The sequence below is a fragment of the Zalophus californianus genome, chromosome 7, assembly GCF_009762305.2.
Source record: "Zalophus californianus isolate mZalCal1 chromosome 7, mZalCal1.pri.v2, whole genome shotgun sequence".
Taxonomy (NCBI): domain Eukaryota; kingdom Metazoa; phylum Chordata; class Mammalia; order Carnivora; family Otariidae; genus Zalophus; species Zalophus californianus.
The window spans coordinates 95,283,246-95,311,047 of NC_045601.1; the positions used below are offsets into that span (position 1 = coordinate 95,283,246).

General features: G+C 39.5%; 1 protein-coding gene across 26 annotated transcripts in view; it reads left to right on the forward strand.

Moving 5' to 3' along the window:
- DST (dystonin) overlaps positions 1-26,170 on the forward strand; it is a 486,661-nt gene extending 460,491 nt beyond the window's left edge. For 8 of the 26 annotated variants that reach the window (XM_027601373.2, XM_027601374.2, XM_027601375.2 and 5 more), the window contains 16 exons: positions 2,879-3,073; positions 3,577-3,705; positions 6,612-6,755; positions 7,439-7,627; positions 8,933-9,062; positions 10,703-10,866; positions 11,894-12,056; positions 13,577-13,731; positions 13,913-13,987; positions 14,866-14,883; positions 17,622-17,739; positions 19,072-19,143; positions 20,053-20,252; positions 20,716-20,826; positions 23,911-24,034; positions 24,902-25,164. In XM_027601373.2, coding sequence (XP_027457174.2) covers positions 2,879-3,073; positions 3,577-3,705; positions 6,612-6,755; positions 7,439-7,627; positions 8,933-9,062; positions 10,703-10,866; positions 11,894-12,056; positions 13,577-13,731; positions 13,913-13,987; positions 14,866-14,883; positions 17,622-17,739; positions 19,072-19,143; positions 20,053-20,252; positions 20,716-20,826; positions 23,911-24,034; positions 24,902-25,164 — 2,250 coding nt within the window. Of the gene's footprint in view, positions 1-2,878; positions 3,074-3,576; positions 3,706-6,611; positions 6,756-7,438; positions 7,628-8,932; positions 9,063-10,702; positions 10,867-11,893; positions 12,057-13,576; positions 13,732-13,912; positions 13,988-14,865; positions 14,884-17,621; positions 17,740-19,071; positions 19,144-20,052; positions 20,253-20,715; positions 20,827-23,910; positions 24,035-24,901 lie in introns of all 26 variants that reach the window. The other 18 variants (XM_027601376.2, XM_027601388.2, XM_027601389.2 and 15 more) reach the window with 7 other exon arrangements.
- Positions 26,171-27,802: the final 1,632 nt, after the last annotated feature.

Below are 27,802 nucleotides of genomic sequence, written 5' to 3' on the forward strand. Positions count from 1 at the left end.
CATTCCTATACACCAACAACAAGACAGAAGAGAGACAAATCAAGGAGTCTATCCCATTTACAATTGCACCCAAAACGATTAGATACCTAGGAATAAATCTAACCAAAGAGGCAAAGGATCTGTACTCAGAAAACTATAAAATACTCAGGAAAGAAATTGAAGACGACACAAAGAAATGGAAAAACGTTCCATGCTCATGGATTGGGAGAATCAACATTGTGAAGATGTCAATGCTACCTAGAGCAATCTACACATTCAATGCAATCCCCATCAAAATACCATCCACTTTTTTCAAAGAAATGGAACAAATAATCCTAAAATTTGTATGGAACCAGAAGAGACCCAGAATAGCCAGAGGAATACTGAAAAAGAAAAGCAAAGCTGGCGGCATCACAATTCCGGACTTCCAGCTCTATTACAAAGCTGTCATCATCAAGACAGTATGGTACTGGCACAAAAACAGACACATAGATCAATGGAACAGAATTGAGAGCCCAGAAATGGACCCTCAACTTTATGGTCAACTTATTTTTGACAAAGCAGGAAAGAATGTCCAATGGCAAAAAGACAGTCTCTTCAACAAATGGTGTTGGGAAAATTGGACAGCCACATGCAGAAGAATGAAACTGGACCATTTCCTTACACCACACACAAAAATAGACTCCAAATGGTTGAAAGACTTAAACGTGAGACAGGAGTCCATCCAAATCCTAAAGGAGAACACAGGTAGCAACCTTTTCGACCTTAGCCGCAGCAACTTCTTCCTAGAAACATCGCCAAAGGCACGGGAAGCCAGGGCAAAAATGAACTATTGGGATTTCATCAAGATAAAAAGCTTTTGCACAGCAAAAGAAACAGTCCACAAAACCAAAAGACAACCGACAGAATGGGAGAAAATATTTGCAAATGACATATCAGATAAAGGGCTAGTATCCAAAATCTATAAAGAACTTATCAAACTCAACACCCAAAGAACAAATAATCCAATCAAGAAATGGGCAGAAGACATGAACAGACATTTCTCCAAAGAAGACATCCAAATGGCCAACAGGCACATGAAAAAGTGCTCAACATCGCTTGGCATCAGGGAAATCCAAATCAAAACCTCAATGAGATACCACCTCACACCCGTCAGAATGGCTAAAATTAACAAGTCAGGGAACGACAGATGTTGGCGGGGATGTGGAGAAAGGGGAACCCTCCTACACTGTTGGTGGGAATGCAAGCTGGTGCAACCCCTCTGGAAAACAGTATGGAGGTTCCTCAAACAGTTGAAATTAGAGCTACCGTTCGATCCAGCAATTGCACTACTGGGTATTTACCACAAAGATACAAATGTAGGGACCCGAAGGGGTACGTGTACCCCAATGTTTATAGCAGCAATGTCCACCATAGCCAAACTGTGGAAAGAGCCAAGATGCCCATCGACAGATGAATGGATAAAGAAGATGTGGTATATATACACAATGGAATACTATGCAGCCATCAAAAGGAATGAGATCTTGCCATTTGCAACGACGTGGATGGAACTGGAGGGTGTTATGCTGAGTGAAATAAGTCAATCAGAGAAAGACATGTATCACATGACCTCACTGATATGAGGAATTCTTAATCTCAGGAAACAACTGAGTGTTACTGGAGTGGTTGGGGGTGGGAGGGATGGGGTGGCTGGGTGATAGATATTGGGGAGGGTATGTGCTACGGTGAGCACTGTGAATTGTGCAAGACTGTTGAATCACAGATCTGTACTTCTGAAACAAATAATGCAACATATTTTAAGAAAAAAGAAAAAGAAGAAGATAACAGGAGAGGAAGAAAAGGGGAGTATGTCAGAGGGGGAGACGAACCATGAGAGATGATGGACTCTGAAAAACAAACTGAGGGTTCTAGAGGGGAGGGGGGTAGGGGGATGGGTTAGCCTGGTGATGGGTATTGAGGAGGGCACGTTCTGCATGGAGCACTGGGTGTTATGAACAAACAATGAATCATGGAACACTGCACCAAAAACTAATGATGTAATATATGGTGATTAACATAACAATAAAAAAATTAAAAAAAAAAAAAAAAGAAAATAAGTTAATCTTATTCTATCCATAAGCTTGGTTAATTTGAAAGATATAGTTGCATACACAGACTCTTGGATCAGAAATGAAGGACCCTGGGCTCATTTTTCGGATTAGGTCTATGGCCAAAAGAAGCCAGTCTAACTCCTGGCACATCAAAGTTTATCAAAATTAGGCAAGAGGGGAGAAAAGGCTTTTTTTCCAAAATGACAGGTTAAGGATGTAAGCATCTAAAATTTGACACTGGAGGTTAGTTCTCAGGATACCGAAAGCTGAAGCCGTGTTGCAGAGAAAAAACTGCACACCACTTCCCTGTGAACACACCTGCCATTCTGTCCAGTATCCCCGTGCAGTACCCCAGGTTGCTTAGTTCTTTGTTAGTCTGTTAGATATGTCTGTTAATTAAGAGGAATGAGGTAGCCAGCACATTCTTGGCACTTACACTGAGGATTTGAGGGGAATTGGGATGCCATACTAAAGAATTATAGAAAAAAGAGAATGTGATGTTTTCTTTTGTGCCATTGAAACTGAGTGGTCACCATTATTTAAATCCAAGGCGTCATTTGAAAATTAAGGTTTGTTCACTCAGGAGAGTGCTAGAAGATTGAACAACTTTACCATGTTCTTCACAGCGCTCTGATAGGAGCAATGTGTCATGACTTAGCTCCTGAAGTTTCTGTGAAAAGTATGACTCATCAAACTGTAGATCTTAGAGACTGGTACATGAGTCATGTACACATACATTCCAAACTGTGTTTTACTGGTTTCGTTTGGTCGTTAAAAATCAATTTTTTATAAAAATATGGTCTTTCTAGGTTTTCCAAAAAGAACTGGGGAAGAGGACCAGCAGCGTGCAGGCCCTGAAGCGCTCGGCACGAGAGCTCATAGAGGGTAGCCGAGACGACTCCTCCTGGGTCAAGGTCCAGATGCAGGAATTGAGCACACGCTGGGAGACTGTGTGTGCACTCTCCATATCAAAGCAGACACGCTTGGAAGCAGCCCTGCGTCAGGTAGAAGTCTTGTAAATTGCATCTGGGGCTAGTGAGAAAGCTGTCAAAGCCTCAACAAGAACTGCTCTTGCGGAGAACTTCTTCACTCCTCCTTTCTTCACTGGGACAGTGATGGAGAAGGAGATTCTTGGAGCATCCTTGCCTTGCTTCCCCTCAAGAGTTTAAATTACTCACAGAGGGAAGTTTTCTCGTCTTCACATAAAAGTGCTGCTCTTGTAATTTTTCAGCCCGAATGCATAATGGGCTGCCCTGCATCTAACATCAAATTGTTAAAATGGTGAATTAGTCTTCATATAGGCCTTTTTGATATATTAGAGGTCTTACATTTGTAAAGTGTAACAACATGTATTTTTATCTTTTTAGTGGGAATAATGCATATCGTTAATGTAAATGTAAGACTTTTTTTTTTCATTGAGAGGAGGACTCTTTACTAACAAGCATCTTTGGGGATCTTCTTCGGGGTGTGTGTGTGTGTGTGTGTGTGTGTGTGTGTGAACTCTTAGGCAGAGGAATTTCACTCAGTGGTGCATGCCCTGCTGGAGTGGCTGGCTGAGGCGGAGCAAACCCTTCGTTTCCATGGCGCTCTCCCAGACGACGAGGATGCTCTTCGGACACTCATTGATCAGCATAAAGTGAGTCATATAAATGCTAAGTAAAAGGAAATGAGAAAATCCAATAGACTCGTGATTGTAGATATCAACTGCATGCATATTTCCCTTCCTGAGAAGTAATTAAAGATCTTGCACATTTGAGAATTTACCCGTGTCCTCCTTGCTTACATAGGTGTGTCCCCATGCACCCAAATAAGTGTAGCTATCTTCCCATGCTTTTTTTATGAAGAAGGTGGTTATTCTGAAATGAGTCACCATCTCCTGTCTCTTGGAAGTAGATTGATTTTTCTAGGGGGTTATTTGGCTTCTGACCAAAACCAGTCAATTTCATTGCACTTGCATGTACATTTCAAAATGAAACTTCCTTCATGAGCGTTTGGCATTTTTTATAAAGTTATACCATTAGAATTCTAAATTAATAATTTTGACCTTAGTAAGCAAGACAAGCAAGTAATTTAATAACTGGTCTTAAAATTTTATTTTTCAATCTCTGCCAGTTCTGGCTTTAATCGAGATCCACCTTAAATTTTTTGAGGAGTAGCCCGTATTATAAATTATAAACTTAAAGTGAATTCTGTAAGTAGATACACTATTGAATAGTTAACCAAATAAAAATCTGGCCACCGAGTTTTCAGGTCAATATCTATTTTGTAACAGTGCCTAGAACTAGCAGAACCCTCAAGAGAGTGGTCTGGATACCTCTTAACACATGTGGTTTTTTTTTAACCTTTGACTTTAAAAAAATTAGAAATTTTGCAATGCTAACACTGAATGCGATATTGATGTCAACATGTTCATTTAAAAGATCTGTTTAACACCACTGAATAGCTCGTCTTCCAGGGTCAGGTTGGAAGGATGTCGTTAGTGCCAGGGTAGCATGGATTACGTCACCTAGGGAGACTTCTTACTTGTGAAGACTGCTCTTTCAATGAGGGGTTGCCTAACCTATAGCAATGAAATATTGCCTTGTCATTAATAAAAGTGATGCGAGCTTGTCTCACATTATCTGGAGGAATGGAATGCTCCATAAACCATTTAAAATCGAAGCTAGAATGTAAGAGTAGGAAAATGACATCAAATTTATTGTAAATTTTTGATTCAGCTCAGTGTTTTGAAGAGTTCGAGTTCCACTGACATAGTTGGGTCTCAGAGTAGCTTCTTGAAGCCCTGTTTGAATATCTAACACCTTACAGTAAGGTATCACCACCCTCACAGCAGGAACAGGAAACCCCCAGAAACATCAGGAGGCAGGGTATCCAGAGCAGAGGTAGTGTGGTGAGGTTTTTTGTTTTTGTCTTATCTTTAAATATTTTTAAATAGTGTAAAATTACATGTAATTTTATAAAGGGCTGCTTAGTACTAATAATTTGCTGTAACATCATCCGTTCTTTCTAATTTCCTCTGCTTTCTTCACACACTGACCAAATAAAAGTAAAACAGAATATTTAATTTCTTAGCGCCAGGACCAGAGACTTCTCAGTACAGTCCACTTTCCTAAAAATGGCAAGCTTTCCCAGGTGAGCACAGAATGCAAGCAGGGAGTTGATTGTCCAGCCCACGGCATTCTGGGCAGGACTCTTGCATTGCTAGGTTAGGGGTGATTAAAAGTATATGGTCAGATCACCTGTCCTTGGGAAAGCACAGCTATTATTGACTTCAGGTTTTCTCTTCCTAGTAAAGCTTTTTTTTTTTCTCCCTTCCAGTTAAGCAGATCTATATTGGGGGAAATTAAAATACTTTTAAAAGTAGGTGATGATATTTAAAAAGTAGGTCATGTTAGTGGAGTATATTGTTAATCCAGCCTTGACACGACAGCAATAAAAATGTGTAAATGAAAGTTAAAAAGCATTTATTCAGTCACAAAGACACAAAATTGAATAAGACACAGTCTTCTGATCCTGTGGACCTTAATGTCCAGGGAGTGTATAAGGAAACATAGCAACATGCCAGAGTAGGAGGTATATGACAGATTTCAAAAACAAAAGGTCACCAGACATTATAGGAAACACATAGATTTTCAGACGATCACCCTGATCACATGGCATGGGTAGTACGGAGTGTCACCTCCGTCTGCAGCCTCTGCAGCCCTTGTTCCGGACTAAGGAATCCGTCTTAGTGCTGGGGTCCAGATTGGGGTCCTGGCGGATGCTTGAAATTCACTATGAGGTTTTGGAAGCATGCGACCTTTTTTTAAGGCAGAGGTCCTCATTTGTAGCCACACTTTCAGAGTTCTGTGACTCCTGTATCTATGGATACAGTTCTGATGGTAGAAAGTACAGTTATGTGTGTGAGACATTTGCAAAAAGGTTGATTTGAAAGCATTCTGAAGCCCGTCAGGGCTTCTTTATCCCACCAGAGCAGGGGATGGCTGTTTCTGGCTGTCAGGCTGTCAGGTTCACCCCCTTCAGGCTCTCCCCACCTCTTTCCTGCTGGACATTTGGGCCCTCTCTCCCTCACCCCGAACATTTATAGTTCCTGGCCCAGCCTTCTCTCTTCTTTTTTGGTACGTATTCCTCTCATTCCTGGCACACAGTTCATGCTGTTTTAAATATACAACCTCCTAGTCTTACTTGTTAGGACATTTTTTTTCAGTCAATATTATTTTTGTCTCTGGTAGTACTATCTCTCCTGGTCCTATTCTCCATTACTATAGTTATAAGATATCCAGATATAGAAGAGTGTTTTTTGTACATAACATGTTTTGTAAAGCATGGGATGTTATCCATGTACTTAGAAATAAATACTTCATTTCCCGTTTTTGTCCCTTCTCCTCTCTTAATTCCCCAATTAGTGAATTATTTCCAGCTGTGAATGAAGCAACTGAAGTTCTCGTGTATTTGTCTAACTCTGACGGTCACATGCACGTCACTGGAGTTTTGTTTTCAGCCAGAGCCAGCAGTTAATCGAGGTCTTTGTTTCTGCCCTAGGAATTCATGAAGAAACTGGAAGAAAAACGGGCCGCACTGAATAAAGCTACCAGTATGGGAGACGCCGTCCTGGCCATCTGCCACCCTGACTCCATCACCACCATTAAGCACTGGATAACCATCATCCGGGCCAGGTTTGAGGAGGTCAGTGGGTCTCAGGTCATTGTTAGAGCAGCAACAGCTTTGAGAATTGGGGGTAAAGAAACTTCAGCAGTTGAGATACATTTATGACCGTGGGAACAGGAGGCCTCTGCAAAGAAAAATGCTCTTTAAAATACCTTCCCGTGTGCATGACCTGTCTCTGCAGTCTGCTTTTATTTAAAAAGTTAAAGCCATTTTGCAGCTATGTCCCTGAAGCATGAAAAGGCAAATATTTGGTTCCCTGTATGATTTTTTTGTCCCACTTCCACATTATCTCTGTCGAGTAATCCAGCACCTGAATTGTATATGCTTGGGGAATGGATTGCATACATGAACTGAACTCTGTATTTTAAGATTTTAGCTATTTTTATTTCCACTCAGTGCTACATGGAATAAGCATCCTTGCGCCTTCAGAGAATACATATCTGAACTCAGATTAGAAATCTCAAGGAAGCCTGGGTGTTTGACACCCATCTCTAAATAAGCGGGCAAACATCAGAGGGGGCTCTCATGTCCTCCGCAAGCTGGGTCTCGGTACCACTGATGGGATCTAGAAAGACTGGAAGTGTTATATGACTCCAGGCCCCAGGATGATCCGAATTTACATTTACATGCTGTGTATTTTTACATCGATTAAATTATTACCTAAGATGGATGAAATTCAGAGACATTTGTCTCCCCAACAGGTGCTGGCCTGGGCGAAGCAGCATCAACAGAGATTGGCAAGTGCTCTGGCTGGGCTCATTGCGAAACAGGAATTGTTGGAAGCTTTGCTGGCTTGGTTGCAGTGGGCCGAGACTACACTTAGTGACAAGGACAAAGAAGTAATCCCCCAGGAAATCGAAGAGGTGAAAGCCCTCATTGCAGAACACCAGGTAAAATAAATACCATCCTAAACCCTGTCTTCTCAGGTACTGTTTTTATTTCACTGCCATACTTCTCAGAAGAGTGCTTTGTGCTTGTTACCTTCACTTCCGTGAACACACTCCTCAAGTCCTTCCTTACACTCACCTTCCGCTCCACCCTGTCCTGCTCTGTCTTCTGGTGACCTCGCCCTCCCATGCTTTATTGCTCCATGCTTGCATATTCTACACTCCGCTGCTGCACATCTCCCACGGTGACCGTCCGTACTTCAAATACATCCTGTCTACAAGGGAGCGCATTGTCTTGCTCAAAAAAAAAAAAAAAAAAAAAAATGACTTCTCTATGCTACCTGTTTTAAACTGAAATGATGGACGTCAGACTACCTCTGATTTATTTGTTTGCTTGTTACTTTGTCTGGTACACATTTACAGAGGGAAACATTACTAAGTCAGCTTCGTTGACTAAGCAGTTAATTTTGCTGTTAGATTTTTAATAAAAGTCTGAGCCATCAATGTCCATAATGGCCCCGAAGGGCCTCACGCCATGTTCTCGGGTTCTCCAGTGTGACAGATGTTCCAGAAATGTGTTTCTTCACTCTTCACTTTTATCCGCCTCCTTTTTCCATCCCTTTTCACCACAGTCTCGGTCTTTGCTGCATTTTCCAGATTTAGGGATATCTAAGTTAGCAATAATAATATAAGCCTAAGGAGACAAGGCAAGAAGTGGCAAGATAGTCAGACCTCCTAAATGGAAACTTTAACCTGAATAACTTTTATCTCCCTTGGCATAGCATTATGTATCAACAGAAATAATTTAAAATATATCCATATTTAATGTGGATGCTGTATGTCACCGTATCTCAAAGCCATCCTAAGTATTTCAAATATGTAAGTGTAATGTGCTGCAGAGAAGCCCGAAGGACCAGCCCAGGTAATTAGTTGCTTTGCAGATAAATGCTCACTTTAAGATTCTTCAGGAAGAGCTTGGAAGCTCTGGAAGATCCTGGTTGATACACAGATAGGTTATATCAATTATACAGCTGCTCCCATGTGTGATCTTCAAACTAAAACAAATTACTGTTACAGTGCTCTAATTACTTACCAGGTATAACATTTTATATTCTTCAGATATGAGTCAATGCTATGTTATGGTGGCTTACATTTTTCCCCCTAAAGATATAACAAATTGGTTTATGCCTTTTCTTCCAGGATGAATTTCAGAAATAATAGCATGGTCTTTTTATCCTTTGTTTTTAGTTCATTTCTGAAGATAGTTTTCTCTGATGTACTTATATTTAACTGACATTGACATTTCAGACCTTCATGGAGGAAATGACCAGAAAACAACCTGATGTGGACAAAGTTACCAAGACCTACAAGAGGAGAGTGGCTGATCCTTCCTCATTACAGTCCCATATTCCAGTCCTGGATAAGGGACGAGCAGGAAGTAAGCAGTGGCCAATTTCTTACATGGCTAAAGCCAAGGAAGTTAGTTTTGAGTTGTCGTTTGAAATTTCAGAGCAATTGGTAATTCTGTGAGCTCCTTTCTATCCTAAAAGGTTTCCTTGAAAGAATACATGGGCTCAAATATTGTAGCAGCTTATTTAAAAATAAAGAAAAAGATATATCTAGGTCTCTCTATGTAGTTTTGTTTGCTTGAAGGGTATCTTTTAGATTAGCTAGAAGAAATTGGAAAAAATTTGCAACAAAAACAGAAACCATCATCCCCTTTTGCTTCTATTATGTAAATAACCTTACGGTGGGATGTAACAGAAATGACCGTGACCTGGATAAAGTTCACGACCTAACTGTTCATTAGTGGCCAGCAGTCCGGTAGATTTTGCCCATGTTCATATGACTTTGGGCTCTTTTTACTTGTCAGACTACCTTGACTCCACGAAATGAAGTTACAAAGGGACATTAAAAACAAGAATAGCTGGCTTGGAGAAGATTTAAAAGATGCACAATTTATATCTGAATAGTGGTAATTTTATATATTTCTGAATGGTGCTTTAATAAAAAAAAATGATTTTACATCTTTTGTAGTTGCTGTAATACACAAGGGGGCAAGGTAACAAAGTGGTTAAGAACTCTGGAGGCAGACTCCTTACCAGCTGGGAAATTGAACCTGGGACAAGTTACTTAAACTCTCTCTGAGCCTCAATTTACACATTTATAAAGGGGATAATTATAACCTCATTGGATTCTGGTGAGGATTAAATGAGCTAATGTGTATGAAGTGCTTAGCATACTTCCTGGCATGTAGTTAAATGCTCAATAAATATTAGCTGTTGGTATTTTTGTATAGCCTTGTAGGAGTTAGGAACTCTGGGCAAATCCCAGCTTGGACACTCACTTCCTATATGACTTTAGGCCAGTAGTTTTTCTAGGGCACATTCAATCATTTAGTTAGATGGGGAAAATGCATTGAGACAATTGTTCTCTGATATAGAAACTTGTGAAAAATAGCCAGAAAAGAGGGAGAAAATGTTAGTAAGGCAGTAAACTGGGGTGTGAGACTATGCACAGGAAACATACAATCTCTGTGGAAAGTGGACTTGGATGAAACCTGGGATCCTACCTATACACCCGTCCATATTTGATCAGAATTTGAGTATCTTGCTGTGACTCAAATGAATGGCCACTGTTTCCTGCCCTCACTTGCCCTCCTTCCAGCGTCTTTTCTAAGAAGGACAGCTGGTTTTGTGTAGTTGATTCTAGGATAAGTCTCACTGCCCTGGGAGATTTCTTTTATCATGCCTTAACAAAAGAGAGGATCACAAGGTACTTTGTTGTCATTGAAATGGCATGGATTTTAAGCTGGAAAATGTTTTAAACATCATTTTATAAAGAGAGCTTTCCAGTATTTAAATGCCCCTGTCAGGATATGTTTCTCTGTTTTACATGAAAATTATGTGACCCTTGGTAAGTAAAACAGATCTGGACTTGAACATTATGCATCACCTAAATAAGATATTTCTAAATAATTAAGTTGATTCAGTCTTAGCTAGGAACAATAAAGGCCAGGCCTTAACATATTTCAGAACCCTGGAAACTGTCCTCCTAACTGAAGTTGTATTTTAACAGGAAAGCGCTTTCCGGCATCAAGCTTATATCCCTCTGGATCACAGACACAAATTGAAACCAAGAATCCCAGGGTCAACTTATTGGTGAGCAAATGGCAGCAAGTTTGGCTCCTTGCGTTGGAAAGGAGGAGGAAGCTTAATGACGCCTTGGACAGACTGGAGGAGGTTAGAAAACTCCTATATTCAGCACCCCTGATATATGGGATGTGGGTTTAGGGAATCAATAAAGTAAAAAACAACAGTTGACCCTTGAACAACATGGGGGTTGGGGACGCCAGCATCCTCCCCCTCCCCGCCCCCCCCACATACACTGCATAGTCAAAAATCCATGTATAACTTTTGATTCCCCCAAAACTGAAATGCTTAAAAGCTTACTGTTGACCTGAAGCCTTATCTATAATAGCCTCTGTTGACCAAATGCCTTACCCATGATAAGCAATTAACACAAATTTTGTTATGTTGTATGTGTTATATACTGTATTCTTATCAGAAGATAAGCTAGAGAAAAGGAAATGTTATTAAGAAAATCACAAGGAAAAGAAAATACATCTTTTTTTATTTTGTAAAAAACCTGCATGAAAGTGGACCCACACAGTTCAAACCCATGTTGTTCAAGGGTCCACTATAATGTGTTTTAACACAGTCAGAAGCTGACTCCATAAGAAAAGATCCAGCTTGACATATGTTTGCTTGGTACTACCTGGGAAATATAACTGTTGATAATTCAGGTATTTTAATTATATATATATATATACTGTGGTCTAAGATTTAGAGTTTCAGATTCTGAAACTGAAGTTTTTAGAAGCCTAGAGAAGGTAGAATGGCAAACAGCAGGGAGAGAGCAGAGGTGGTAAGTGCTACTGAGCTGGGCCTACTGTCTGGTGGGCATAGAACTTACCAGTAGTGTTTCTTTGGGGCCGTCCACCTTTATCACATTGGCAGTCTCAGAAATTTTCAGTTTGATTTCTTGAGGAGCTTTATTTGTTTCTTTTATTTGAAAAGAAAAACCAGTGACAGGAGTGAAATTCCAGGAAAGATGTTCCTGTACTCCCTTTGCAAGATCAGACCTTTTTTTTTTGAAGTCAGAAAGACCTGTATGTGACCTGGAAGGTCATTAAAAATACCTTTATTCATAAAGTATGAGATATCATTTGAGTCCCATATGAACCAAAATACCTTTTGTCCTTTCCAGCTGAGGGAATTTGCTAACTTTGATTTTGATATCTGGCGCAAAAAATACATGAGGTGGATGAATCATAAGAAATCTCGAGTGATGGACTTCTTTAGGAGAATTGATAAAGATCAGGACGGGAAAATAACTCGACAAGAATTTATTGATGGAATTCTTTCCTCAAGTAAGTCCCAAGAGAGGTGACTGTAAATGATGTCATTTTTAAAGAAAATAAGCACAGTTTAAACTTGTGTTACCAATGAAGCATTGTCTTTAAACTTGGCTATGAGGTCACTGCCCTCAGTGACGTGTCCTTGGTGAAATGCGTGGTTTTGGAGTCAGGCATACTTCATACTCATGTAACCGCAGTTAGTATAGTCCTTGTTCCACTGCAGCTGTGTCCTCATTAGGATAATAAAGTTAATAATCTGATTCTTAGATTGTTTGTTTTGTCCGACCTGTAATGAGAAATCAATCAATTCAAATCAGCCTCTTCCCTTTTTTGTTCTAATTGACATTTAATTATTGTCATTAGTGGGAAATTAGAACTCTATAAAAATTCTTAAGGTATGTGTCACCTTCTTGTTTGATGGTTGAGTCATATGGACGTGATTTCTCTGGCAGATGTTCCTGGAAATAATTCTTAAATTTAATATAATCATATGAGTGTATATATGATATGAATTCATATGTATAAAATTCATATATTCCTTAAGTAAAGTGGTAGTTAAACCATGTGAAATTGGCTAATTTTAAACAGTTTTCAACCTAGAAAGACAGCAATTTCAAATGATTCACCCTGGTAGTAATTAAAGATAAATGTAGGTCCCATATATAGTGGTTTCATTTGTTATGATATAAATCAGCTTTTAAGAGGATTTTAATATGTTTGATGACCCTGATAATTTAACTGGCTACATTAAGATAAAAATAATACAGTTGAGGCAGAATTAGCAAGTTATACTATTTAACTTTTTTTTTTTAAGATTAAATCTTTTTGTAAAATGTTATAAATAGCAGGTCTTAAAAACTTTCACTGGTGGGGCACCTGGGTGGCTCAGTCATTGGGCGTCTGCCTTCGGCTCACGTCATGAACCCGGGGTCCTGGGATCGAGCCCCGCATCGGGCTCCCTGCTTTGCAGGAGGCCTGCTTCTCCCTCTCCCATTCCCCCTGCTTGTGTTCCCTCTTTTGCTGTGTCTTTCTCTGTCAGATAAATAAGTAAAATCTTTAAAAAAAACAAAAACAAAAAAAAACTTTCACTGGGAATGTAGTATGGCTTATTCTGAGAGTATCTTAATTATCATTTATACGTGGAATCTACATACATAGTGAAACTCAGAGTAGAAAAGAGGTTGCCAGGGGCTGGGAGGTTAGGGGGAGGGGGAGGGAATAGGCAGAGCCTGGTAGAAGGGTACAAACTTTAAGCTGGACGATGTGTACGTCTAAGGATCTAAAGTATAACCTGATGGCTACAGTTGATAACACTGTATTGTGTAGTTGAAATTTTCTGAGTAGAACTTAAACATTCAGAAAGAAACAAAAAGATAAATATGTGAGGTGGTGGGTGTGTTAACTTCATGGAAGGATTCCTTTCACAACATGTACAAAGATCAGATCATCGTGATGTACACCGTTCAGTATCTTACAGTTTTATTTTTCAGCTATACCTCAGTTATCATACTTTACTATTCTGAAAATTTTAGAGTTTCCAACCAGCCGCTTGGAGATGAGCGCGGTGGCAGACATCTTTGACCGAGACGGCGACGGGTATATTGACTACTATGAATTTGTAGCAGCCCTTCACCCAAATAAAGACGCATATAAACCCGTCACTGATGCCGACAAAATCGAAGATGAGGTACTCCATATCCCCCACCCCCTGCAATAGCAGCAGTGTGCCGCTGCCAGGATACCACATGCAAATTCATGCAGCCATTTTATTTTATGTACTTCCATATTGAGTTGTTGTGTCGAGGTGTTTACGGACTCTGCGATGTACTGTTAACTTTAAGTGGACATTTCCTCATTGTTTTTGGCAGGTGACAAGGCAGGTAGCGAAGTGTAAATGTGCAAAACGATTTCAAGTTGAACAGATTGGAGACAACAAATACAGGGTGAGTTTTCAAAAATTAACAGTTTAGTTCTCTTGAAGGATAAAAATGGAAATTTATATACGATTTGAACTGCATTGCTTTCCAGGAATGCTAATTATTTATTTTTTACCTTACATCACAATAGAATGGTATATGAAATTCCAGCTTTTGTCATTTTGAATTATATAGAGATAGCCTGCATTTTGTAAATTAGGACATATCTTTGACACACGCTTCACTTTAAGGAGGAAAACACATCCCACATACTCAGGTTGCTTCCTATGACTTTATAATGTATTTTATTATGATTACAGGTAAGTTTTCATATTTCTAATAACAAAGCTATTCAAAGGCAGAACCACTAAGTTAAGAATGTTGAATGATTTTTAGAAATATGAAAAAGGGGCAGTTTTCCACTTGTGTGGTTATTTTCCCTTTTATTCAGAATCTCAAAAGCTCAGTTCACCTTCTTCAAAATAATTATTTGAACATCAGTGTGACTTTGTCACTCCTCTATCTTTTTTTTCTCTTTTTTGGAATATTTCTTACATGTAGTAGCTAGATAGGAAATGTGCTGAGTTTCCCTAATACAGTATGTTACTTACAAGCGAAATTTCTTTTTGACTTTAGTTTTTATATTTTCATATTGAAAAATATTCAACATATTTGAATTTCTAACCTAAATTTGAAACCCAAGGATTTTAAGAAAAAAAAAAACTTTTTAGAAAATTTACTGATTATATGGTTTGAAGTGGGTACCTGCACATCTCTAAACTAGATACTATATCCAGGAGCCCAAGGTGTGACAGATTGTATGTGTGTTCTAGAGTCATATAGAAAGTTTCCTATTGAACTAATTGTGTCTTTCTTCCATTTTTCATTTTTTTTTTTTTTATCAGTTCTTCCTGGGAAATCAGGTATAAACCAGTGGAATGTATTCTCAAGTTCCCAATGATTTTTTTTTTTAACTTTAATTCATAGTCATTAAAGCTTGCCATGGCCAATCTTTCCCATGCTGTTGCCCTAGCTACTACATTGTTGGTTGGCGTGGTGTTTCTGTAAACGCTGTTAAGGGTCCTTGATCCAGGATTCCTTTTTGCCGTGTGTCTCAAATGAGGAGATTACTTTTAAGCAAACCAGATAATAAATTGTAGCTTGACTGGTCACAGTGTTACAAATGCAATTTTTGGTTCCAGTTTATAATGAGACTGCTAGCATATATTTTATGCAAATACTTATTAGAACACAGATTTGATGATGCTCATATCTCTATGCTGTGTTTAACTATTGAGGTAAAAAAAAAAAAAATCAAACATTGAGGTCATATGGTTGACAGTAGCTAGAGAAGGATCCGCACTGGGCAGTGACATGGGAAGACAAGAGTAGTGAGAAGTCTCCCTGGCGCTCAGCCACAGGTAATGTATTCTCTCCAAAGCAGCGATTGTCCCATTTGTCCTAAATCACTGCTTCAGGGCTTTGCATCTTCTGAGTAGAAATTTTAACTCTGGTATCATTCCTTTTGAGGAAATGTATCTCTTATAACTTCTATGAAATCTTAAAATCACACTTTATCCCATTTTGACTTTTCACTGAAGTCAGTATAAACTGTCCAGTGGCCCTGTGTCATGATCACAATTTTTAGAACTAAAGAGAAATTGTGTTTTGATTTAAACGAAAGAGAAGAGTTTTTCACTATATGCTTTTGGAAAGAATCATACTATTTATAATACCTGACCATATCATGTTAGATATTACTCTGCCACTTGGTTTTTAAGCCATATTACCTCTCAAGTTTCAAATTACCTATTATCCCCATTCATCGCAAGCACATAATTTTTTCAAATAGAAATTTCAGCTCCTTTGAATAGATGTCTTTAAGACTTGGCATTAGTTATAATAGATAAAAAGTTACTGTTCTGCTCACTTCTTGTTATTTTCTGAATCAACAATTGGGGTAGTATTTTTTACTTGTGGAAAGGATGAGAAAAATGCTCTTCTTTAAAAAGGTTTTATTCACTGAAAACACTAAGAGCAAACATTATTTTTTTCTTGCCTCACGATTTGGCTGTTAGGAAAATTAGGGAAATTCTGAAGGCAATGTTAGTTGTCTAGAGAATACCCTCTCAAAATAAATGTAAGTCATATTTATTAGAATTGAAATATCTCTATAAAATAACATTATTTCCTTAAAACTTTTGTTTGAACATAATCTTGGAACGAAAGTGTCTGGTCTAATTATCTGGTTTCTTAAGGGTAATTTTCTTTAAATCCCTTCCTTTTCCTTTGCTTATTAGCAGCACCAAATTTTTTCTAACAAAATAAGTATATATTTTGATTTTTAAATTTTAATTTACTTTTCAGGAACCGGTTCAATTTATAGGAAAGTTTAAATCTCAAGGCTTGAAAATGGACTTAGAAATAGCAATATAAAAAGGGTTGATGTAAAACACATGAGTTCCTGCTGGTGCATTTTACATGCTTTCCAGGTCCTTTTGAGTTTCAGGGTCTTGAATGGTTGGCTTTGTTTTAGGGATCCTTTCCTGAAACTCAGTGTTAAAGCATATTGAAAAGTGGCAGATTGTATCTACTTAAAATAAAGCTTTCTGTTTATCCATCATTAACCCAGACAAATAGTCAAAGTCACAATTGTATCTTACCTGCCTTTAAAAGAAGTTTTATTTATGCTTACCTGACTGTTCATTTTGCTATGGTATCTGCTGGGTTGGCAACCGTGAAATTTGGTTTGGTGATTTTTACAAGCTGAACATGAGCCTATTAGAAATGATTTAAAAATATAAAATTATTTCTCATGGGCTTTCAAAATAAATCTTACAATCAGAAACTGTGTAGTCTAGGCCTTTTTTCAGGACTTGCAGAATTTGTAGTGTATCCAAGTGATTGGAGATCCATTGAAAGGGTAAGAACTCGACTGCTTATTAGTGTCTGTAATTATGGTACAAACAGCTTTAAGAGAAGGCTTTTTAGATTTGAAAGCTGTATCATTAATAATGTGTCAGTGGCTGTTCTAATATTACAGTAATCCAAAATGGCACATTAATCCAGCCTTTAACAAATTGGTTTACCAGATCATTAGTGATGCAGAAGTTTTAGTTGACTGTGAAATTTTTGTTGGTCATGTTCATTTACTACTTTATCTCTCTAAGTCACAACTGCTCTTAGAGAAACTGAAATGAGTTTATGCAGATTTCTCTCACAGACAGTTTTAGCAGGAAGTTTTAATGAAGAAGAATCAGAGTTTATTAGATTTTCTTTAGAATCTTATTTTGTATAAGCCCTGGGCTAGTGGGCCAGTGCTTATTTTCATGTCTGTGTTTGATTTCTAGAAACATTTTTCAATTACTGCCTTACTAATGTTGTTTCTATCATAAAGAAAAATCATTTCTTGAACAAAGCTTCAATATTATACTTGATAATCTTTGTTAGCTTTTTCCAAACTGTTTCCTTTGGGCTAAATCAGCATGCAGCAGTCTAACGCAGATCATTTCAAACACCCTTTTCTGAGATTTTACTAATCGCTGTGAACTAAGCAAGAAATTTAAGTTGGTTGCTTTTAAGCTACTGCAGATTGCACATCATCCTTTAGTGTAGACTTGCTGTTGACAATTAGAGGTTCTTTCTTCCTTCATCTTCACAGTTTGGAGACTCCCAGCAACTGCGACTCGTTCGGATCCTACGAAGTACCGTAATGGTTCGTGTTGGAGGTGGATGGATGGCACTTGATGAGTTCTTAGTGAAAAATGATCCTTGCAGGGGTAAGGAGATGCTATGTCAAGATAAAAACACCATGAAAGTATATCAATTTTGTACTATTTTCCAGCATCAAAAACATGCTGGGTATAATTTTGGTCATTTATTACAATAATGAATGTTTCACATTGGTCTCTGTCAGCCTAAAGTTCCCAAAGAACTTGTGGCAGTCATGTAAACCATGTTCTTCTCATTTTTTTCCCTTACATCTTCTCGATAAATATGAGACTGATAGGCAGGAAATACTAGAATAGATGTTTTTTAAGGAAATGCTCCCATCTGCAATTTTCAAAATGAGTATTACACCAACTAGGGAAAGGATTTCATCTGTTATTACAGAGCAAAGTAAAATGAAAGGAGACTGAAGTGAAGGAGACTGAACATGCTGGACAGTAAAAGTTTAATAGTGAAAGGTTTTCAAATTGGGGGGAGGTAACGAAAGTAATACCTAAAAGTTTTGAAAATAATCATCAACTGCCAACTTGACTCTTACTTTGAAGCTGCAGATGAGCGCGTTGAAAATATAAACATACGATACTGTAGCTCACTCCATACCTACCAGCCAAAGAATCCTTGATTATCTTTCAATTTACCTTATTTTTCAGATCCTCTATTCAACTGTGGCATTCTTAAGCGACTGACCTTACAAGTGGTCATTTGATCACAGTGTCTAGTTAGGTCCTGTTTACTTAGCCCATTTTTCCTCAGGGAAAAAATAAAAAAGCAATAACATTTTTGTGATTTTCTTTAACATGTGAGCTCATTTCAGTCCTCTTAATCGAACAACAGCAAATGTCCGTGCTGATACTGTTCCGGCTACCAAGTGGGAGGCTGGGGTTCTTGCAGTGGGGCCTCTGTTAATTTGGTAGGCATCTGACCATACAGGTACATCAGAGTGGGTTCCTGTGGGTCAGCAGGCTGCTGTACTAAGGGCACCCGGGATTGTCATACGATCCTCCTCAGTAGCTCTGCTCTCTGCAGGTCAAAGATAACACCCGCCAAAGGGGTAAAATCACAAAGACTCCCTTTTTTAATATTTTGGAAATAATGCAGCCTCAAGGGATGCAGTTCCACTCATGAGACAAAGCAATTAGAATGTATAGTGTCCTGTTGAGTTGCTTAGAAAAGTTAGTGTGACTGTGGCCAAGTCTTCCAAATACGTTTTTCTTACTGAGTCAAATCTTTGAGTGCTTCTTTCCCTGATGCAACTTTTCTTCTAAAATGTGTGCTAAAAGCCGGATCTGAGCACCCTTTGCATATTCAACTACTGTACTTTGTTTCTTCTCTTGCTAACAGTATTCTTTAATGTGATTGGTATCCTGTGTCATTTTTTCTAGTTCATCATCATGGGAGTAAAATGTTACGTTCGGAATCAAACTCTTCAATTACTACTACTCAGCCTACTATAGGTTGGCAACCCCTCTCCCTGCCTCTCCCCTCTTGCCTTTTCTCTTTCCTACTTTTACATTCTTGCTTTAATCATTTGTTTGAAGATAACATGCTTCATCCATCGCGTATGGCTTAACTCATATCCAACTGAGCTGGTGCTTCCAAATTTAAGTTCTGAAACGTGGGCACACTTCTGGTGTGTCGCAAATGTAGGTGCTCTATGAGTGATCGGACACATGCTAACACGTTGCTCATCGGGTTCTTGTGGAGTGTTCTCCGTGTGCATATGTGTTTGTATGAGTGTTGCATCACGGGTTACCTCATATCCTTGGGTCTGGCGTTCGTTATTGCATGTCGGTTAAACCGAGTTTTTCAAGGCATAAAATAAAAAGTGAAAAACCTGAGAGTTTGTATGTTGTCATCATGATTAACAAACCATCTCTCATTCTGTGTAATCCTATTGTTTAATTAATTCCAGTGTTAAAATGCTGGCATTCTCCTTACTTCAGTGGTACATGCAAAAGCCGCAGTCCCTGCCTTACTGGCTTGTCTTCTCAGTGTGGGGAAGGGGTGATGAACCATGTGGGCATCAGTAGCTGGTGGATTAACAATATTTTAGCATGAGCTTTCCATTTTCATGCTGACTCTTTCTTTAATAGTGGTTATTCTTGCTGGTGTCTAGTGTTAGAATAAACACACTTTTTTTTTTTCTTTCCCAAACTTACTTGTATCCAAAAGGAATGCATTGTAAAGGAATGCATTTAACTTTTTGTTATGCTGCGTTGGAGTTGGCATGGCAAAAAGCTGTTCTTGAACTCCTCAACATGGTCTGTGGTGCCAGGTAGTTGTTTTTCCCGTAATTGAGCACCTCTTTTGTTTTTCCCTTCTCTTCTGTCTGCGTGCCTTGCTGTGTGTGTCACATAATCCAGCTAAAGGAAGGACAAACATGGAGCTTCGGGAGAAGTTCATTTTAGCAGATGGTGCCAGTCAGGGTATGGCTGCCTTCCGACCCCGGGGCCGAAGATCGCGGCCTTCATCACGAGGAGCGTCACCCAACCGATCAACTTCTGTATCCAGTCAGGCTGGCCAGGCAGCCTCTCCGCAGGGGCCCACCACCAGCACGCCCAAGGTAGGACTCAGATAGGAAGTGTTGTCCGTCTCCCGTGCCATCACTGTCTCGAGTATACTTTTGAATGTTTGAGGACCCTCGAACCTGTGGGGCCAGTGTTCTCCATGTGTATCCCTTCTCACGATGTAACAAGTGAAGGTTTTAAATATGCATGTGTATGTATGTACACATGCACATACACACACACACGCTTTTGCTTTGTGGCCCATATGGAGACTATCTACTTAGGAGTTTTAGTTACATTTCAGGGTGGTTTTTTTTTTTTTCTTTTTAAATAAAGCTTTATTTATTTATTTATTTATTTATTTATTTGGTGTCTATGATTTGCCATCAGATCTTTGCATTTATTTTTAATTATTATCATTCTTACTGTGAAATGTTACTCTTGGCTATGAATATCTCTTTCTGTGGTTTGTTTTTTATCTGCTATACTTTACATTTGATTTGCCATTGTTCCATACAGATTCTCCATCCTTTAACACGCAATTATGGTAAACCATGGTTGACAAACAGCAAAATGTCAACTCCTTGTAAACCAGCAGAGTGCTCAGACTTTTCCGTGCCATCTGCAGAGGTATCGTAAGGCCCCAGATCCTAGTCTAACAGTCTTCTTTCATTGAAACTGTCACGCACTAACATTGCTTTCTCTCTCCCTTAACACATGTACTTTTGACAATACTGTGTCTTTTTGTAGACTTGTATTAGACAAGTATCAACTCAGCATTTCTGCAAAGACAGAAAAGACAATTCATAGGTCTTTGGTGTCAGCTGAGCATAGTTACATTTACAGGCTCTGTGTACCTCCTCTTTTGTTCTCTTCCTCATACTTAATTTGGCTTTTCTCTCTTGGGAGAGTGACACACAGGAAATTATATTCAGATGTAAGTAAAGTTTCTTTTAAAGCTCCTGGTATGCTCCTGCTTCTAGCCATAATTGGGGCAAGAAATACAATAGTCCCCCTTTAGGTGAGAGTGAGAGGCACTGCTATTTACAAAAGAAAATCACTTACATTAGAAGAATGTTTGTTGTGTGTTCCTTATGAGCATGGTCCTTCCGAATGTTTGTTATATTTATTTCTGCCCAGGAACACTAGGTGGGTAAGCCATAAGCCTTTTAGTTATCAGTATAGGGGCTTGGGGGCTGAGATATGCAAGAAGTTATCTGGCATTTTCAATAGATGTGTGTCTTTATTAGACTTTAGTGATTACTGTTTAAGTATGCTTCAGTTTTTTAACATGGCATGATTGATGGGGATAAGATGTTTAGGTCATATAAAATTTGCCAAGTTAGCTCATTTATCAGATCATCTGCATTCAATTGAAAGTCAACCAAAGAGATTTGAAGGAAAGTTCTCTGCCAGATGATACATATAGGTATCAAATAATCACATATTTGATTAGAATCACAATAATGGGGGGGGCTGTCCCTAAACAACCTGTCTAGCAATGATGGGGGGGATTTCATGTTAAAGGCCAGACCCTTTTGTGAACGTGCTATAGTACCTTTAAAAATCCCTTTTTATGCTTTTCAAAAACACTTTCTAACCTATTATTTAATCCTCACATGAATAATAAGAGGTAAGCAGAGAACGTTTTATTACTCTCATGACTTAGATGGAAATGATGCAAAGATCCTTGCTGGTGGTAGTAGAATTGAGGTAGAAACAACTCCTTCTTTAGCTCTTCCTCCTTCCCTGACCCCTCATGCCCACCCCTTCTCTCAGGTGGGAGGGGTTAGTATCATACTTTATCTAGAGACGTCTGTCACTTATGATGGATCTGTTGTAGCAAAACCTGAGAAATTTTTTTTATTTTTAATTTAAATTCACTTAATTAACATATACTGTATTATTGGTTTCAGAGGTAGAGTTCAGTGATTCATCAGTCTTATACAACACCCAGTGCTCATCACATCATGTGCCCTCCTTAACGTCCATCACCCAGTTATCCCATCTCCCCCATTCGCCTCCCCTCTAGCAACCCTCAGTTTGTTTCCTAGAGTTAAGAGTCTCTGATGGTTTGCCTCTCTCTTTGATATCATTTTATTTTATTTTTCCTTCCTTTCACCTATGAAAACTGAAAACAGTTTAAGGAACCTCAAGCGGCATGTGTGTTTTAAATTTTGGGGACTATGCTGCTGTGTTAGTTCAGATTTTTAAAAAGTGGAGAACTCCCCCAGATTAGAGTTTAAGTATGTTATTTTAACTACTATAAAATTATGTTTCATTTCTAATAGCCTCATAGACAAAACAGCCAAACAGAGAAAACAATAGTATACGTCTATGGTGGGGTCTGTAAGAGAACTTGGTAGGGTTTGTGACAATAAAATAAGAATTAATCAAGGCATTCTGAGAAGAATGATTTGGGTCTCACATGGCAATGAATTCTGCCACCTTGAGTGATATATTTCATAATTTGGGGGTCCTCACTCTCTTGGTGGATTGTTGAGATTCTTGTAAAGTTAAGAGTTTAGCTAGGTCAGAGTTGCCAGATCTTGGGCAAACCACTGCCCTCCTCAGGCCCTCATCTTTCACATTTATAAAAAAGTTGTGATTAGGTGAGTGTGAAGATTAATTATCCAGACGTGTGAAAAGTATTTTGAAAACTTAAGTTTTATATGGATACAAATCACATATAAATTCCATCCTTAAGTGTATGTATAGAATACATATGTAAATGAATTTCAAATATGACATTTATATTAAATTGCAACTCTGAAGTATCAAAAGATCTCACATACGCTTTATTAAACATTTACAACTTATTAATAAGGGAAAAACTAATTAAAAAACAAAAAAACGCACATGTAATGTGTATAGATTCCTTTCCTCCAGACAACTCCCTTTAAGTTCATTGAGGCAAAATGACATCCCTTATATTTCTTGGGAGTTCTATTTATTTTTTTAACTTTGGGAGAATTCTCAGAATGTTGTAGTGATCTGGAAAAAATGCAGTGATTTTAGACTTATAATAAAATCTCATAGTCGTGATTGCTTTAGGCATTCTCTGTGAACTCCTTTAAGAATTTTTTGAAGAGTCCTCCCTAAGCATTGCCTCATGTTCTGGGTGGAGAGGCCATAGAAGGTATTGGAAGTAGCTACAGTGGAATGGTACCAAGTTAGAAAATGTCACTGCATGTTTTCTGTAGCTAAGTTTATTTAAGTGATGACTGTTTAGGCATTTTTTACTTATTGTTCTAATTCTGTCTGTTCATTTCTGCCTGGTTCCCTAAAAGCTTTGGAGGTGACAGAATATGCAAGCACAACTTTTCAGAGTCCCGCACTCTATCTGTACCGTGCGCTCCCCATCTTTCTGCAGGACTCTCCTAACTCTGTAATATTCACTGACAAACTGGAAGATACTAATGTGCTCACGGTTTAATTTGCTTTTTTTTTCCCCCCTTGCTGTCATTTGGGGATCGCTATTTTTGTGTTTTCTCTTCAACATGAATTCCTTTTGAATTCAGGGAGAGAATCAGAAATGAGGAAAGTGAGCTGTGAGAACCCCATGTGGCGCTTAATCGAAACGCTTCCCGCCCCCCCCCCCCCCCCCCCCCCCCCCCCGCCCAAGAGGGTTTCTGCCCATCTGTAACTCGCTGTTCGTGGAAGATCATGCCACAGGAGCCATTTCCTGAAATGTCCTTTCGCTATTAAATACAGGGTACGCCAATCCAAGGAAGCAAGCTTCGACTCCCCGGCTATTTATCAGGGAAAGGCTTTCACTCTGGGGATGACAGTGGCTTGATAACCACCGCGGCGGCCAGAGTCCGAACACAGTTTGCGGGTGAGTGCGGTGCGGGTCTGTCTCTAACGGCTTCTTGCAGTGTGATCCGAAGACTAACGTCCCTGCTCTTCTTCGCTGGGGCTGAAATAACGAATTGATGATGCTGTATTCTTTTGAAATGACACCTAGCCCAGTCCTCCAGCTGAGGTAGGGGATAAACGAGTCATGAGACTAAGGGACGGGAAAATCCCTTTTGGAAAGTACTGAAGAAAGGTGAACACGAGAAACACCACAGCCGTGTCCTTACCCCTTCAGGCTGGAAGGTCTGGGTCCTTCTGCCTGCTCAGAAGTTACCCTGGGCTCTGTTTTGGGTGACTGGAAAAACCCAGCCGTGCTGGGCCTTACACCCGTGCTGCTTCTACTTCTCCACAGAATAGTGAACCCAGTCCCTGGGGTTCTGGGCTCAGCAAGCATGAAGCGTCTTTCAAGGTTCAAGTCTTATCTTTTAAATTCCCACGTGCTTTGAATCACTTATCCTTGGGCAAAACTTACATCTAAGAGTTTGCTCCGTGTTTGCACAGCCCTCGGTACACATGTTAAACTTTTGGAAAGCATAATCTTAAATTATAGGTGTATTCTTCGTATCTGTCTGTAGTCAGTGGAATCCTGTTTCCAGGGACTCGGCCCAAACGTACCTTTAGTTTGTAAACTTAGCTTCTTGTATATTACATCTAACTCAGAGTGAGGCCACCTTCTTCCCTCGTGGAATGGAAAACGGCCGTGAATCCACAGGTGTTGGCTGAGTGCCTGCCGGGTGACAAGAACACGTGTGGACGTTAAGGGTGGCATTAGGTTTCAGGAATGTGTTGCACATGGACCCAGTACTAATGAAGGGTGGTTCCACCCTGTTGGTCCTCTCTTCCCTAGATCCCAGGAAGACCCCCAGCCGCCCGGGAAGCCGAGCCGGAAGCAAGGCTGGCAGCAGGGCCAGCAGCCGCCGAGGCAGTGATGCATCAGACTTTGACATTTCAGAAATCCAGTCCGTGTGCTCAGACGTGGAGACTGTCCCCCAGACACACAGGCCTACCCCCCGAGCAGGTTCTCGGCCAGCCACAGCCAAGCCTTCCAAAATCCCCACGCCCCAGAGGAAATCACCTGCCAGCAAACTGGACAAGTCCTCCAAGAGATAGTGCAATTGGTCCCACCGCAGCCCTTCCTTGAGCATTTATTATTGAAGTTTGAAAGATGTAAAATATGATGTAGAAATTATTGTGAAATAATTGCAAGAAGTGAGTTTAAAATTCTGCAGATGGCCTTATTTGTGTATTTGTCTTTTTATTTTATCTGTATGGTTTTTTTGTCAGATACTCTGGGGTTAGAGGCACGTGGTCTGTGAGGGGGGAGGAAGGCGTTTCGCCGGCACAAACACTTCTGCACTGTAGCGTGCGGGGCACACGTTAGGGCCCGTGACCGTGCCTGCAGGTAAGTGCCCCCACCCCGCTGTGTCCGCCACCGCGCTACAGCCGCGGCCCATGTCACGGATACCTCATGACCTCTTCCTGCTTCTGTAGAAACTCTGAAAAAGCCAAAAGACACACAGCCGGGATATATTTTGAGATGACTTAACTGTAAACTAAAAGACGGAGGGCAGACAGCACGTCCACACACAGTCCTCTGAGCAGTAGCTGCCCGAGAGCTCACAGGAAGTTCCTTTAGGCACTGGCCAGTGCTGGGATGTTCCAGAACCTGGCAGCATTTCTGTGCCGCGGCTTCCCAAGAGGCCAGAGGCGTCCTGGATTATTAGACCTATTATACTGTAAGAATGTAATTATAAAGAGCATTCATATAAATGTGAGGTTTTCTTTTGCTTGAGTGGACAGTAGCACCTGTATCATTGAACTCATTTTGTATCAAAGCAATTTTGCTTGCAGAAAGCTATGAAATAAAACATGTCCCCTAACTACATTGCTATGGAATTAATTTTTTTCCCCAGGGAAAATCCGTGTATTTTTTTATGAGCAATATCAATTTGGAGTGACCAAAAGATACTTACAAATGGGTTTATTTTGATTTCTCATCTGAAATAATCATGTTCTGGTATTATATCTATATTTAATAAATATATACATTTTAATTTATTATGTATACTCACATACTATAGAAAGATATTAGTATGCATTTAATAAAACATATTCACTTGAACATATGGAATACCTGATTATTTAAAGAACTTTTTTTTATCGTTTGTTTGTTTTGAATAAAGGTATGTATGTATGATGTATTTTTTACTAACAGTGTGACAGGGTGAGTTTGGGGGACATCACAACACAGGGATATAATATTATATAATATTATATATATACTATATATATAATATAATAATATATATTATATAATAAATATGTAAAGAATGAGATTGACAAATATTTAATATTCTATAAATATTTTTAGTGCCAACCATGTGCCAGCCACTGTCTTACCTTGAGGCTGCAGGTTCCTTGCCATCTTATATTCAAGGGAGAAAGAGTTAATAAAGTTAATAAACAAGCAAATCACTAAGAAAACATGAACTAAAAGCAGGGCATGTGTGACAGGGTGGCTGCTTTTCTTAAGGTAATCTAGTGATATTCTTCTGGCCTGTGTACGTTTAAAAATCAAATGATCAAATTTTCCTAAATACAAAAATGGCATCAAATATAGTTAGAAGTGGGAGCCTGGGTGGCTCAGTTGGGTTAAGTGTCCGACCCTTGGTTTCGGCTTAGGTCATGATGTTGGGGTCCTGGGATCGAGCCCCCATGTGTCAGACTCCACGCTCAGCAGGGAGTCTGCTTCTTCTCCCTCTCCCTTTCCCCCGCTCGTGCTCTCTCTCTCTCTAAAATAAATAAATCTTTAAAATATATATATAATTAGAAGAATGGCATAATGTTATTTTGGGCATGACAGGTCATGACTTTTCCCATAACTCTGGCAACGTATTTCAGCCAACGGCAGGGGTGGTGTTCAGGCTCGGGTGGATAGTATTATGTTTTCAGGGCTTGGCCTTTTTTCATGCAGGCCAGCAGTGAAGAGCCTGGAGTCTCCATAGACAGAAATTTGGGGCCACTTTTAAGTGATGGTCACTCCTTTTTCCTCAAAGCATGGGTCTCAGGTGGGAGCCCTTGATGGAAAGGGTAATTCTAACCAAATAGATCACATGTTATAATTCATGCATTTGATTATAAACGTGTCATCTGAGAAAGCAGTTGAAATTGTTGTTATTCCTTTGGTGCTTTGCGTATGATCACGTTTCCATTTCAAAGACAAATTTAAGGGAATGATTTTATCTCAGCCTATTTGAAAGGCACCCCTGTTAAAGACCTAGGCATTTTGCTCTTTTTTTTTTTTTTTTTTTTTTTTTAGTAGTTAAATAAGCTTTTGAAGAAAGATAAGTAGTTTAAGATAGTTCAGAGAATTCTTAAGGAACTGGTCCTAGTTATCAGCAGTTGCCCTCATGGGGAGCTTTTCAAGACTTTACTGCCTGATATTTGTTTCCTCTCGAACTAATCCTTGAGCCTCAGGATGACTTCTGAAGAGTCCTGCCAGAAGTTTCAGGGAATGCAGCAGACACACCTCTTCCCCATACACACACTCCTTCCTTTTCCTTTTTCTTTCTTTCCTTCTTTCGTTTTCTTTAAAAAATAGGACATTGAGGGGCACCTGGGTGGCTCAGTCGTTGAGCGTCTGCCTTTGGCTCAGGTCATGATCCCAGGGTCCTGGGACGGAGCCCCACATGGGGCTCCCTGCTCTGTGGGAAGCCTGCTTCTCCCTCTCCCACTCCCCCTGCTTGTG